This window comes from Vipera berus, assembly GCF_964194415.1.
Source record: "Vipera berus genome assembly, chromosome: 11".
Lineage (NCBI taxonomy): Eukaryota > Metazoa > Chordata > Lepidosauria > Squamata > Viperidae > Vipera > Vipera berus.
This window is the reverse complement of record NC_138214.1, coordinates 8,571,808-8,585,663: the sequence shown is the minus strand read 5'-3', so window position 1 is coordinate 8,585,663 and position 13,856 is coordinate 8,571,808. Positions and strand designations below refer to the sequence as shown.

Below are 13,856 nucleotides of genomic sequence, written 5' to 3'. Positions count from 1 at the left end.
GTAGCCTTTCGGAATCCTCCGGAAAAAGAAAAAAAAAACCACTCGCCACGCTCGAGGTTGGACCGACGTTGGCTTACCCTACGTCAGGGGTAGGCAACCTCGGCTCTTTTATGACTCATGGACTTCAACTCCCAGAATTCCTGAGCCAGCTATGCTGGCTCAGGAATTCTGGGAGTTGAAGTCCATGAATCATAAAAGAGCCGAGGTTGCCTACCCCGGCCCTACGTGGTGGGGGGGGGGGTTGTCCCTCTTTCGGCAATTTCCGGAGAGCTTCGGCAAGTCCGCCCGGATTTGCGATTGGCCGGGAAGAAGACGCCTCTCGGTTTCGGCCTTTTCCGGAAAGGCTCGGCTTGTTCCGCTCAGGCTGGCGGCTGGAACAAGTTGGGAGTCTTGGCTTCGTCTGGGCGAGCGGCGGAGCGCCTGGTCCGGGTCGGGGATGGCATCCCCATCGCGGAGGCTGCAGACCAAGCCGGTCATCACCTGCCTGAAGAGCGTCCTCCTCATCTACACCTTCATCTTCTGGGTGAGGAAGGGTCTAGGGAACAATGGGGGGCGGAGAAGGGGGGTCTCTTCCCCACCCCCCACCCGCCCCTCCACCCGCCCTGGACAGAGGGACAGGGTTTCTTGGCGTTTCTCACCCCCAAAAGTTGCCTCTTGCAAAGAAAGGGGCGCCGTTTGCAAAAAGAAGGGGTGAGGGGGGGGAAGACTACAAGCCCCATCATGTAGCACAGCCCGTGATGGGGCCTCTGGTCCCACCTGCCTGGAGGTGAGCTTTGCCAATAGCTTACAGCTTGTGCAAAGACGATGTACAGTTCTACCCCGGCAGTTTTTCCAAACTTGGAAACTTTAAGATACGTAGACTTCAATTCCCAGGATTCCTCAGCCAGCATTGGCTTAGTAGTTGTTTAGGCCGGGGGGGGGGGGGTAGGCAACCTTGGCTCTTTTATGACTCGTGGACTGCTGGCTCAGGAATTCTGGGAGTTGAAGTCCACGCAAGTCATGAAAGAGCCAAGGTTGCCTACCCCCGGTTTAGGCGTTGCATGTGATGGGAATGCAGTAGCCGAGTTTTTCCTTGCATGAATGCAACACTGCACCTAATATTGTTGGACGGAGGGAGGCTGTTCTTCCCATTGCCCTCCAGTACTTTGCAATTCCCTGCCACGCCTACGAGCTTGCTGCATTTAACCAAAGCTCATTTAACCGTAATACTTGAGGTTGTGCGAACGGGACCCAGCCACTGTGGCTCGTGGCTTCAACGAGTGTCAGCACTCAGCCATTGTAGCTTCAGAGCTTCCTTATTCTGCCAACTTTGAAGTTTGAGAATTCTTTCCAAACAGGAAAAAAAAATAAGAGGAAAGGTGATTGATCTCAGGTGAAGGTGGGGCTGTTTTAGTTCTCTATCTACTGATGAGATAATCTGGTTGTAATCAGGGTGCCAAGTTCAGTCTCTTATTTTTCCTCTGCCCTTGTGCCTTGATCAAGAGTCGTTGGAAAGTTATTTAAGTTGCAGTGAGCTTTGTAAACTTGTGAACACAAGGAGAGACTCTTGCAACTCCTTTTTCTACACAGCAGGAAGAACCATCTCCTTCCTCTTGCAGAATTGGTCTCTAAAGACATTCAGAGAACAGAAGCAAAGTCTCGAAGGAATGTGCGTCCATGCGTCCTCTTTCTTTTCCTACCTCTTCTGGGATCAGTAACAAAGGCATTTCTTGCAGATGCAATACAGCCTGATGAAATAGACACCCCAAAAGAACAGAGCATCCCCTTGTCTCTCAACATTCCCCCCCTCCCCATCTAAAGAGGACACATTGAAATCAAATCAAATCAGTTTTTATTACAGCCATATGGCCAGAAACAGTAAAATATCCAATTGTCGGCTACTAAACATACATCATGCATATATAAAAGTGCACTGAGCATGATCTAATGATGAATAAGAACACAGATAATAAAGTTAATTTTAAGAAGCATTATTTAAAAAGATGAATGTGTCCAAACAAATGATGGTACAGTGTCCTTGACCTATAGCCATTTGCCACTTCATTTGTATTACATCTACAGTATATTTTGCTGTTAACCAGCAAAATACAATGCCTCATCAGTAGTTAATACAGTCCTAGTAAAGTCTGGATATTTTCCACCGACATCGAGTAAAGAGTGGCATCAGGACTTTTTGCAATCTCCTGTAAGTTAGGTTATAAGTTATTAAATGATTAAACAGATGTTACTGCATTGAGGGTACAGAAACGTGTTCCTTCTTACTGATAAGAGAGGAAAAGAATAAAATAGATCCAAATGGTTTGTAAATTTTGATAGAATTTGAAACAAAGTCTTTAGACACAACTACCTCTATAAAAATCACCATATACAAAATCTAAAGACAATACTTTCAAACATGCTTGTCTTATTTCTGTTTCCGACGAATCCCCAGTGAAATATATTTTCTCTCCCAACTACCAAAACTCCTCCATATTGTAATCAAATAACATTGCTTGGATAAGGTAGAGAACCCCTTCCTTCAAGGAAAGGGGTCAGAGAATATGGTAAGGAATATAGTAAGAATATAGTAAGGAATGTAGTAAGAATATAGTAAAGAATATTGATGTTCTCTGGTAGGTGCCAGGCCTAAGGTCTTGAGTCTTTCTGCTTTTTTCTTTAAAAAAAAAGTTGCCAGTTTGCTTTTCAGGATTTTTTTTTTGCTCTGTGTGTGTGTGTGTGTGTGAATAGCAATGTATGGAATGCAGTTAGTAACCGTGTCTTTTCCTTTCAACTCTGCTGCTCCAGGCTTTGGATTCAGGTGAGTGTGGTTTTTTCCCCCCAAGGGAGTTGCAGAATTGGTCTTTTGAATGCAGGTATTGTTGTTTTTATTTGTCTCTTTCTACAGAAGAGAAATGGAAGGGGATCTGTGAACGTGGGGGTGGGTGGAGAAGTGGGATCTGGGGTGGGAGGGAAAATTCCCAAGGGCTCACTTCTGAAGGACGTGGTGGAAGCTGGTTGTAGAGTGAGAAAAATACCTGCTTCTGAGATAAAGAGGCTCAGTGTGCAGTGGGAAGTAAAAGAGAAAACAAAACTTCACAGAGGCTGGATAAATCCTTACTTTGGTGGAATGATCTATTGTGCCGTTCAGCTGCACATGTCCTATAGCATGGTGAGCATTGTTTGTCAAAAACTTCTAAAAAGAGTTTTAAAAAGTACAGCCTCATTCTGAACCCTTAAAGCAAGATGATGGGCTGCATAATTTTAGGAGGAAAGACCATCGTGGATCATCAGTCAGTTTGGTCTACTTCAGGGGTAGGCAACCTTGCCTCTTTTATGACTCGTGGACTTCAACTCCCAGAATTCCTGAGCCAGCTGGAAGGTTGCCTACCCCTGGTCTACTGGTTAAGGCACTAGGTGAGAAACCAGGAGACCTGAGATTTCTAGTTTCCACTTTAGGCATAAAAAACCATCTGGATGATTTTGGGCCAATTATCAGGAAACAGTGAGTTCTAGTCTCGCCTTAGCCACGAAAGCCGGTTGGGTGACTTTGGCCCAATGACCAGGAGATGGTGAGTTGTAGTCCCGCCTTATACATGAAAGCTGGCTGGGTGACTTTGGGGCAATCACCAGGAGACAGTGAGTTATAGTCCTGTCGTAACCACGAAAGCCAATTGGGTGACCTTGGGCCATTCTCTCTCAGTCCAATCCCCCCCCATTGGATTGTTGTGGGGAAAATAGGCGGAGGGTGGAGTATTACGTATATTTGCCACATTGAGTTATTTATAAAATAATAAAGGCGGGATATAAGTAAATACTAAACAAATTGTACGCAGCCACAAATCGTGAGCAGGGATACACCTTTTTGCTTTCTCTTATGCCGTCTCCCTCTTTTTCAGCCCTTTTGGGGGAAAAAATTGACGGTTTCCCTTTGCTAGTAATCTGAACCAATCCTTGCAACCCATGTTTGGAATTCGTTTTGGGGAACTGTAAAATTTGATTCCTCTCCCCCAATAAGGAAAGGTGGGTCTCCCATCCCTCAAACATTTCTACATGCATGCTTGAGGAGCCCAGCAGTGATTCCGAATGAAAGGGGTTATATGTACTCTTGACCTAAATGTGAATGAAATCGGCTCAAAGCGGAGTTGGCCTGCATCAGTGCAACGGAGGCACAGAACCACGGAGAAGTCTTGAGTACGAGGAACGGCTCGTTTGCAGGGGAACGTCTTCTGAGATGTTACCTTTTGACTTATGCATTTTTTTCTTCTTCTTCTATTCTTCCAGTTCTCCGGCATCCTCCTCCTGGGCGTTGGCATTTGGGGCAAGGTGAGCCTGGAAGTCTACTTCTTCCTGCTGAACGAGAAGGCCAGCAATGTTCCTTACGTCCTGATTGGGGCGGGGCTGGTGGTCGCCCTGCTAGGCACCTTTGGCTGTTTTGCAACCTGTCGCGGAAGCACATGGATGCTGAAACTGGTAATTGTTCCAACAAATGGCCTTTGTTTGAACTGCAAGAAGCTTGGCTGGGATTTGCGATTTCAGTCCGTGCGGAACACCTTCAGGCTATCCTGTTGGTTTCTTTGATTAGCAATAGAAAATGTATATTCTGTTTTTTATCTAAATACAGGACAGAATTTTAACTCAACTAGACCATACTTTATGATTTGGCACTTTCCGCCCCCCCCCCCCCTGCAAAGCGTCTTGTTATAGCTGGGGTACAGGTTCTCCTTGACTTACGACAATTCTTTAACCACTGAAGTTATGACAGTACTGGGAAAAAAAGACTCGTGGCTAGTGTTCCCCCCAAATGACCGTCGCGGTGTCCTTACAATCACTTGATTGAAATTTGGGCGCTTGGCAACTGGCATGTATTTATGATGGTTGCACTATCCTGGGGTTATGTGACCCCCCGCTTTTGCAACCTTCCCAGCCGGCTTTTGTCAATCAGAGTCAACGGGGAAGCCAGATTCGCTTAACGGATGCGTGACTTGCTTAACAACTGCAGCATTACAAGTTGTAAAATCAGGATTGGCTCAACAACCGTAGCGCTGAGTGACAGAAGTTCTGGTTCCAATTGTCATAAATTAAGGACTACCTGTATAATATTGTTTACTCTTGTACCACAAGCAATGAGGGTCATTTTGATATTCATTCCTGTTTTCTGTTCACAGTATGCTATGTTCTTAACCCTCATTTTCCTTGTGGTGCTGGTCGCTGCCATTCTGGGTTTTGTCTTCAGACATGAGGTGCGTGCTGTATCTTCGATAATTTGCTGTTTTAATGGAGTAAAAATGGAACTTCCTGTTGTTTTTCCTCAGGAAGTTTGCAGTATGTTCCCTTTTTGCTTTCATTGAAAGCTGGAGCTGGCCAAACAGCAAAGATTCCTGAAAAATCCTTCCAGCAAAGGTTATTTCGTTCATATTCGATCTCCATTTTTTAAACACAGTTTCCTAAGAAACTCCATTCATTTATCCAGAGTCCAGCTGGATTGAGATGGTATGTAATTTCCTAGTAAAGACCTTTGGGGATAGTGTGTGTAAAATTGCCCTTAAGTTGTTCAAAGCTTCTCTTATGTTCTGTAAAACTTTGGAATTTCTTTCCAAACGAGCTTGTCTGACTTTTGATTGAAATTTTGCATAGCCAATGTAGGGTAGGATTGTGTGTAGAAGCCGTTTGAATCCAAAGCAAAATGTGGATTGTAATGTAAATCCTTCCAATTCTGAGTTCTTTATATTTTTAGCATCCACGGTGGCTTAATGTGCCAAAATGCATTTGAAAACATCTGCTCTGCCATTTTTTGCTGTATAAAAATATGCGTGGATTCTCAGTTTTTTTAAGAATACAATTTAACACGCTTTGAAACTGACAGAAAATTACACCTCTCATTTGAACGATATCTTGAAAGTGGTGCGTTTCTATTTTCCACAAAGTCTTTTCTAAAAATCCACCATACTGATATGTTGTTAGGCCTTGTCATTTCCCTGCTTTTATTCCTCGGCATCTCTCATTACTTTTAACTCATTCAACTGGCTGGAGGTGTCTTTTGATTATGTGACAGCCGCACTTGTGTATAATGGAACTTTCTCCCTTTCCCTACAGATAAAGGATAGTTTTAAGAAAAACTATGAAAATGCTGTGAAGCGTTACAATGGGACCAAAGACGATCCTAGCAAAGCAATTGATGACATCCAGAAAACAGTGAGTGGAAACCTTGTATTTTTCTGTGTGTTTTTTTATAGCTTATATACTTATGGTTTGTTGTAATGTATAAACCCATAGCTTGTTTGTCCCTGAAACACCTTTGAGCTGGAGTCCAGTGTACTCCCTAAATTAATCTTGAAAAGTAGGAGAACCAAGGTTATGAACTCTGGTAAAATTGGACCTTTACCTATGGCAGGGGTAGGCAACCTTGGCTCTTTTATGACTCGTGGACTTCAACTCCCAGAATTCCTGAGCCAGCATGACTCAGCTCCGAAACCTCTCCCTTTCCCCTCAGCGTGGCTGGCTCAGGAATTCTGGGAGTTGAAGTCCATGAGTCATAAAAGAGCCAAGGTTGCCTACCCCTGACTATGGAAACCAGGGAATGGGATCTTACCAGATGAATTTTAAAAAAAACACCCCAAAAACATTTATTGGCTTCTGGCCCGTCACACTTGGCATCTGAAAAGATCCCATACTCCTATTGACCAAAATATTTTAAATGCATCGTTCAGTATATTGTGTGATTTTCCATTTAGTAAGAAAACCGGGAATTTAAGATAGGTCCCTGTACTTCCAACCGCCTGCTACAGGATGTGCCAGCTTGGCGTTGTGGAAGTTAATAATAATCTGATTAATCTGGGATATAAAATTATAAGCAGAGGACAGGCTGACAAAGACTGGAGTGAAGTCTTGATGGGAAGACACATTGTCGATCCTGTGGTTTGGTCCTGGAGTGGTAATAATAGAATAATAGAGTTGGAAGGGACCTTGGAGGTCATCTAGTCCAACCCCCTGCTCAAGAAGGAGAACCTAGAGCAGGGGTAGGCAACCTCAGCTCTTTTATGACTCATGGACTTCAGCTCCTAGAATTCCTGAGTCAGCTACCCTCCAGTGATGCAGGACCCACAAGTTCTGGGCACAAGCCATTCCGCATCCGAGACTCTGAAATGGGCTTCTCAAAGGTATTGGATGTCAGTGTAGACTACTTCCAAGCCAGTTCTAGAAAAGATCCCTTTCAAAGTTAGAGCACTGGAAGACCTGCAATAGGCTGTTTGGACCCAAGAGTGTCCCATTTTAGGGTGGTGGTACAGTTTGTGTGTCTTGCCGTGGTCATCAAGCGCTCATTCGGTTTTGCACAGTTGCACTGCTGCGGTGTAGAGAATTTCATGGACTGGAAAATGAGTGACTACTTCAAACAAAAAGGCATCCCCATCAGTTGCTGCAAGCCTTTGGAGAACTGTACCGACGATGACTTGAGGAATGTCACCAAAGCAGAAGGCAAAGTTTATGAGCACGTAAGTGAAGGCCTGCTGACCTTTCTAGATTTTTCTAGAATCTGGAAATTGGCCAATGCCAATTTGCTAGCAAACCGCTTAGTGGTAGTTTGTTGCTGTTGTTGTTTTACTACCTTTTACTGAGAAATAGATGAAAATAACTAGATTAAGCCACTCACAAAGTTAACCAATTTTTCGGTGAGAGAAATAAGGTGGCAAATCGGTTCCCCGTTTCACCTTTTGTCTCTCGTTGACATCACGATGTTGCCATTTTGACCTTTTTTCCTGGGCTGCAACGAAGGTGCCCACCCTTGCATGAAGACATGGCTGGTCTTAACAGAGTTTATTGATAAGCCATGATGGATGGTTCACCTGATGCTGTGCCATAAGACAACATCTGTTGGTCCAAGGGCCACGTTAGGCTTTGCTTGGGCCAACAGAAGGTCTGTACTCCCAAGAGGGAATGAGGGAGGATGTGTTAGGGAGTTTTCAAAGCTGTTAAAGCAGAACATGGGAGTCTTGGGTAGAAGGAATGAAGCTGGAACTTCCCTAAGCCTCAACCTCACCTTTTCATTGTTTCCATGTCTATGAAATTAGTTTAGCTCAAGTCACAGTGATTTTTGAGTGTCCACGATCGTGATATGGAGCACGGTGTGAGATAACAAGGAGTGTGTGGCGTGGAACGCAAACACCAGATTGTGAAGAGGTCCTGGCTTTTATTCTCTGAATCTCCCTACTTCCTGTTGGGCTGAAATAAAGAGCAGGTCTTGGTTATTAATCCTTGCAAAGTCCACGGCAATAAAGCAAGAGCGCAGATTGTGCTGCACAAATATTGACACATGCTGGAGGGTCTTTGCAAGTCTTCCATCCGGTTGAAAGAAATCGGCATGCGGTCTTTTGATTACAAGGTTAAAGTCAAGTCGAGGTTGAAATGGACTGGGTGTGGGTGTTTTTTGGTTCCTTGTGAAAAGGCGTCTCTCGTTTGTCTCTGAAGGGTTGTTTTAGCCTGGTGATACAAACCATGGACTCCGAGATGAGCATCGTGGCTGGGATCTCCTTTGGCACGGCTTGTTTCCAGGTGAGCCTTCCTTGAGGATCTTCCTCTGTCCTAACGCCTGTGATTTCCCCCCCCTCCTCTCTATTTGATCTTTGATTACCTTGTTAGCAAAGGCACTTGGGGACCCCTGGCCAGCTGTGGCTGAGTTAAGACTCTCTTTCTCCTTGAGCAGTGCCAACAGCTGGCTCCTGTCCAGGAACCCCTTTTGTTTGTCCAGATGCCCTCCAGCCCCCAAATGATTTTTGGACGGAGAGGGATTCTCACCTTAACACACATCAGGCCTTACAGAAGATGCCTAGAAGTTGTTGGGACCAATTTTACAGTAAAACCTTGTTGGTTATGCGGTAATGGGGGAAATAGGGGGTGCATCGGAGCTAGAAGTCCATTCGAGGAAATTAATTAATGATCAGTGCAAAGATTAATGACCATTTGTGTAACTTTAGAATAGTTGCAGAAGTGTGCTATTAATGTCATTGATAGATGATTTGATGGAAATGGCAGGGATCACTGGAGTGATATGGAAGTACATACCTCCAGCCCCAAAGTCCCCAAGCTTAAAAGTAGCTAAGTGAGACATTCATTGTGAGATTTGCCCTTTTTTAAACCACCTTTCTTGCCACACTTATTAAGGGAATCGCCGCAGTTGTTAGTAATATGGTTGTTAAGTAGATCTGGCTTCCCCATTGATTTTGCTCATCAGAAGGTTACAAAATGGGATGACACAATGCTGGGAAACTGCAACCATGTTATATATGAACCGGTTGCGAACTACCTAAATTTGGATCACGTGACCGTGGGGATGCTGGAACAGTTGTAAATGTGAAAAATTGTCATCAGTCCCTTTTTAGTGCCGTTGTAACTTGGAATGGTCACTAAACGGAAAGGTTGTAAGCCGAGGATTTATCTGTACAGATAATTTAGCTTGATGCCATCCGGTTAATCCCGTCTTTCCCTCTCTCTCATAGTTGATTGGCATTTTCTTGGCCTGCTGCCTTTCCCGATCTATCACAAGTAACCAGTATGAGATGGTGTAACGCTGCAAGACAGGAATTTGCCCAACACTCCAAGGTATAAATACATTGCAATAAAGAGCACTTGCAGCTTGCATTGCCCTGTGTTGGAAAGGAGCCTTTCCTTTTTTGAAATCAAAGAAATGGCCCAAATCCAGGTAAATTAATGGAACATCTTCAATGTTTTTAAGTGGACATATTATTTAAATTCATATTAGCCTATTCTTGCTATTGTAGTATAACTTAACCAACAGCTGCCTCTTTTAGTTAAAGGCCCTTTTTTTCAAGCTTGGCAACCTGGATTTCAAACTCCCAGAATTCCCCAACCAGCATAAACACTGATTTAAATGATCTGAAGTGCTTCTTTTTGGGGTTTCTCTCCACTGGGTTGAGTTGCAGTTTGTGAGATGAGATGCCAAGGATTGGCCTAGGGCAGGGGTCTTCAAACGTGGCCCTTTTATGACTTGTGGACTTCAACTCCCAGAATTCCTCAGCCAACGTGCCTGGCTGAGGAATTCTGGGAGTTGAAATCCACAAGTCATAAAAGGGCCAAGTTTGAAGACCCTTGCTTTAGACATATCAATGGTAGACGTCCTTTTTGATACCTGCTTTTTCTTCAGAAATGATGATTGCAGATTTGGGAAATAATAGGAGGGATGGTCATCAGCCGGATGTGCACGTTGCACTAAGCCTGACACATAACAATAAGGTGTAAACCATTTTTACAAACTATGATGATTGGTTTGTGTAGCAAGGCCCAGACCAATTATGGCTTAATGTGTAATTTCTTGGCATTTAAAAACAGCTGTCTCTTAATCTCTTATTTTCTGTTCTTCATTTGCAGGGTTTATTTAAACAAATAAAAATAACAAAAACAGAAGATTTTTAGGAGCCACCTCCCTGACGACTTGAGCTTTGGAAAACCAGTTTGATTTGACTGCTGTCTTAGGGATTTTATTTGAATTTTGTTTGAAAATAAGGAGCTTTTCCTTTTGAGATTTGAAACTACTAAGGACCAGTAGTTTTAAAATAGATTTTTTTTAAAAAGGGAGGCTATTCATAGTACTATTTACTGTTAGTTTCATTATCTTTATTTGTGTCATTAATCGTCAATCTATTTAAGTGGACATATTATTTAAATTCATATTAGCCTATTCTTGCTATTGTAGTATAACCAACAGCTGCCTCTTTTAGTTAAAGGCCATTCCCCCCCCCCTTGAATAATGCTTCTCATTCTGGATTATTAGATCCTACCCAGAACTTTCCAAAAATACATTTGAGTGATTTCAATCCAGAGTTCCATAGCTCTTTAGCCTGGGGCTCAAATACTATATTTTGTTTCAGTTGGATCCATATCTGGAGGCTCCAGCTAAGGATTTTTTTTCTCTTCAAACTTGGCATCTTGAAGATGTGTGGACTTTTAACTTCCAGAATCCTGGAAGTTGAAGTCTGCAAATCTTAACGCTGCCTAATTTGAAAAAAAAAAACTCTTCCAATTTTTAAAGCTTTCCAAGACTTGCTTGTTGGAAAAGCTCATCCGTAACCAGTTCTCCATCTTGGATCAAAGGGCAATGAAGATCTTAGTAGCCTGTACCAAACTCGCATCTGGAGTTGCCTTTTGACCTTTAGACTTGGCCCCAAGGGATTCTCAAATGCATTTTGTGTGGTTTAATCCCAAATTCCGATGAGAAGTCAAAAATGTTCAGAGGACACCTCTTTTCTTTTGCATCCTCTTCCTTTGGGGTCATCAGCGGACCCTACTTTTTTTTGGTAAAGAGATAAACGTTCTTTCTTTCTGGACCCTTGCTTTTAATGGATAGGGACGGGATAAAATAGTAAGGTCCTGATATAAGCCCCCAATGAGACTGTAGCTTGCGGGGGCGGGGGGGGGGGAGAGGGAGCAGATGTTTTGTGTTGTCAAATGGCCTCTGGTCCAATTCACAGGATCTCCAAATATGGTGGAACATGTTTTTTTTTTTTAAAAAAAGCTTTTGGTAACGTTAATCTAGATGGACAGATATTACGAGTTTGTATAAGCTAGTTTCCTGTGCAGTGGAATGGAATTGTAGCCCCCGTCACCAAACAGGATAGATTAACTAAAAAATAAATAAATGTGCTGATTTGCAACAGCAGGAAATTGATCGCCCTATCTTTGAGATTTCTGTGGGAGAATCGGATTCGGCAGTAGATAGGACACTAAGGCCCTCTTTGAAGAGGCTTCACATATCGTGCCAAGACAGATCTAGTATATGAATAGTAAATGGCTGGCTCACACTACGTGCTAAGCTATAAAGCTGTGGTTATGCAAGGGGTGGAATTTGCACACTATGCAAAGCTGAAGCCCAGCCATCTTGTTGCTTAATGCTATATGTGAACCCCAGCCTGTGCAATGAGCACTCCAAAATCTCTTTTATCAGACAGTTACTGTCTTTATGTGATATTTACCCAGCAGTTTGGACCATGGTTGGTCAAGCAATAAGGGTCCTGATTTGTCCTTAACACCAAAACATGACAATTGGGTACCTGCCTCATAAAAAACCTTCAACGAAAAAATTATGACTTGGATATGACTTGTGTTCCAGGCTTCTTACTATAGGTAGTCCTCGGCTTACAACAGATCGTTTAGTGACCATTTGAAGTCACAGTGACGCTGAAAAGGTGACTTAGGACTGTTTTTCACACTTAAAGACCGTTCCAGCATCCCCAGGGTCACGTGATCAAAATTTGGACGCTTGGCAACTGGCTCATATTTATGACGGTTGCAGCATCCTGGGGTCACGTGATCCCTTTTTGCGACCTTCTGTGAAGCAGAGTCAATAAAGGGAGCCAGATTGACTTAACCACCGTGTTGCTAACTCAGCAACCGCACTGATTCCTTTATCAACGGTGGCGAGAAAGGTCGTACGATGGGGCAAAGCTCAGTTAACAAATGTCTCGCTTAGCAACGGAAATGTTGGCCTCAGTTGTGGTCGTAAGCCGAGGACTGCCTGTATAGTCTTCTGAAAGACACTCCTGATGATTGTGCAGTGTTACTTCGGTACTCGTTAATGACTGTAGTTCCGGAAGGTGCAAGGAATACTTTAAAAATGAGTACCAAAGAAACCACGTGACTTATCCACTGATGCTTTCTTTCTGCTGGGAATGACTTCCTGTCTGCTCTTCCCGAGCTGTCCCCGCTTTTCCTATGTCGGCAACCTTCCCAGCCTGGCTGACTTCCCATCTGCCCTCTGTGGCTGTCCCCGTCTTCCTATCGCAGCGCATCGAGAACCAGACGACGAGGACCGAAACGACCTTTTTGTGTCAAAATGCATCAAGTACCAAATTTGACAAGTTTTAGAAGTAGTCGGGTACCGAGGTACCGCTGGATGTTTTATGTACCACTGTGCATAAATAAGTACATACGTGGACAACACCTTGGCTTGAATCAAAGTCGAGTTGTGGTCTGAAAAATAAATCTCTTCTTGGACTCCTTTCCGCTTTCTTCGGCCCGCCTCTGCCCTTCCACCCCAAAACTGAATGGTATTTGGTGCTAATTCCTTGCATTCGGAAAATCCCTGGTATTCTTTGGAAAGGAAGGTGTTTTTGTCGGCGTTGCTTGTCTGGGGAAACACACTGAAAACAAGCTCAGATTTCAGCGATCCTTTTGAAGTTGTGTCGTAGTGATTTTTGTGTCTCTGTGTGTATTTTTAAGACTCAGTGGGAGCGTCCTTAATCTTAGCTGTCGCTCTGCATCCGTTCGAGTATGGTTTTTATCATCAGTATTATGTGATGCTTTGAATATATATATTTTTTGTATTCAATAGAGGAATCTGCCTGGACCCATAATAAACCTTTATACATTTTTTATTCTGAAAGCTCTTTAAATACATCACTCGGGTTGTCCTGATTTCTTGAGAACAGTTGTAATGAAGCAAATATTTGATTTCTCTGGCTATTAACGACTTAACAGTGTGATGTGTGTCTGGGGACGAATTGCTTCTTTTGTTGATGTTAGAAATATATACAGCCTTATTTCTAACCTTCCTCCAAATTAACATACAGATAGTCCTCAACTTACAACTATAATTGAGCCCGCAATTTGGGTCATAAGCCATGATGTTTGGAAAGAGGGCCACATGGTGACTATACCTGATTTTATGATCTTTTTTTTGCAGCAGTGAAGAGAACACCATGGTCAGAAGCAAACTCTGGCTGTTAAATAAGTCCATCGTTTGCCATGGGGCAATTTTTGCTAGAAACTGGAAATTTCCTTGCTTAAGGGAATTCTTAAGCACAGTTGTGGTCTTACTTAGCCACACTTTGCTTCCTGACTGATTTGCCGGCCCAAATATGGGCTCCAAA

General features: G+C 43.4%; 1 protein-coding gene across 1 annotated transcript; it reads left to right on the top strand.

The window, feature by feature from the left end:
* Positions 1-355: 355 nt before the first annotated feature.
* On the top strand, positions 356-13,359 carry TSPAN6 (tetraspanin 6). Its single transcript, XM_081336562.1, has 8 exons — positions 356-523; positions 4,261-4,449; positions 5,145-5,219; positions 6,073-6,171; positions 7,314-7,469; positions 8,443-8,526; positions 9,471-9,573; positions 10,360-13,359. Exons 1-7 carry the CDS (start codon positions 437-439, stop codon positions 9,537-9,539), a joined length of 759 nt encoding a protein of 252 aa, XP_081192688.1. The 5' UTR covers positions 356-436; the 3' UTR covers positions 9,540-9,573; positions 10,360-13,359.
* The last annotated feature ends 497 nt before the right edge of the window (positions 13,360-13,856 follow it).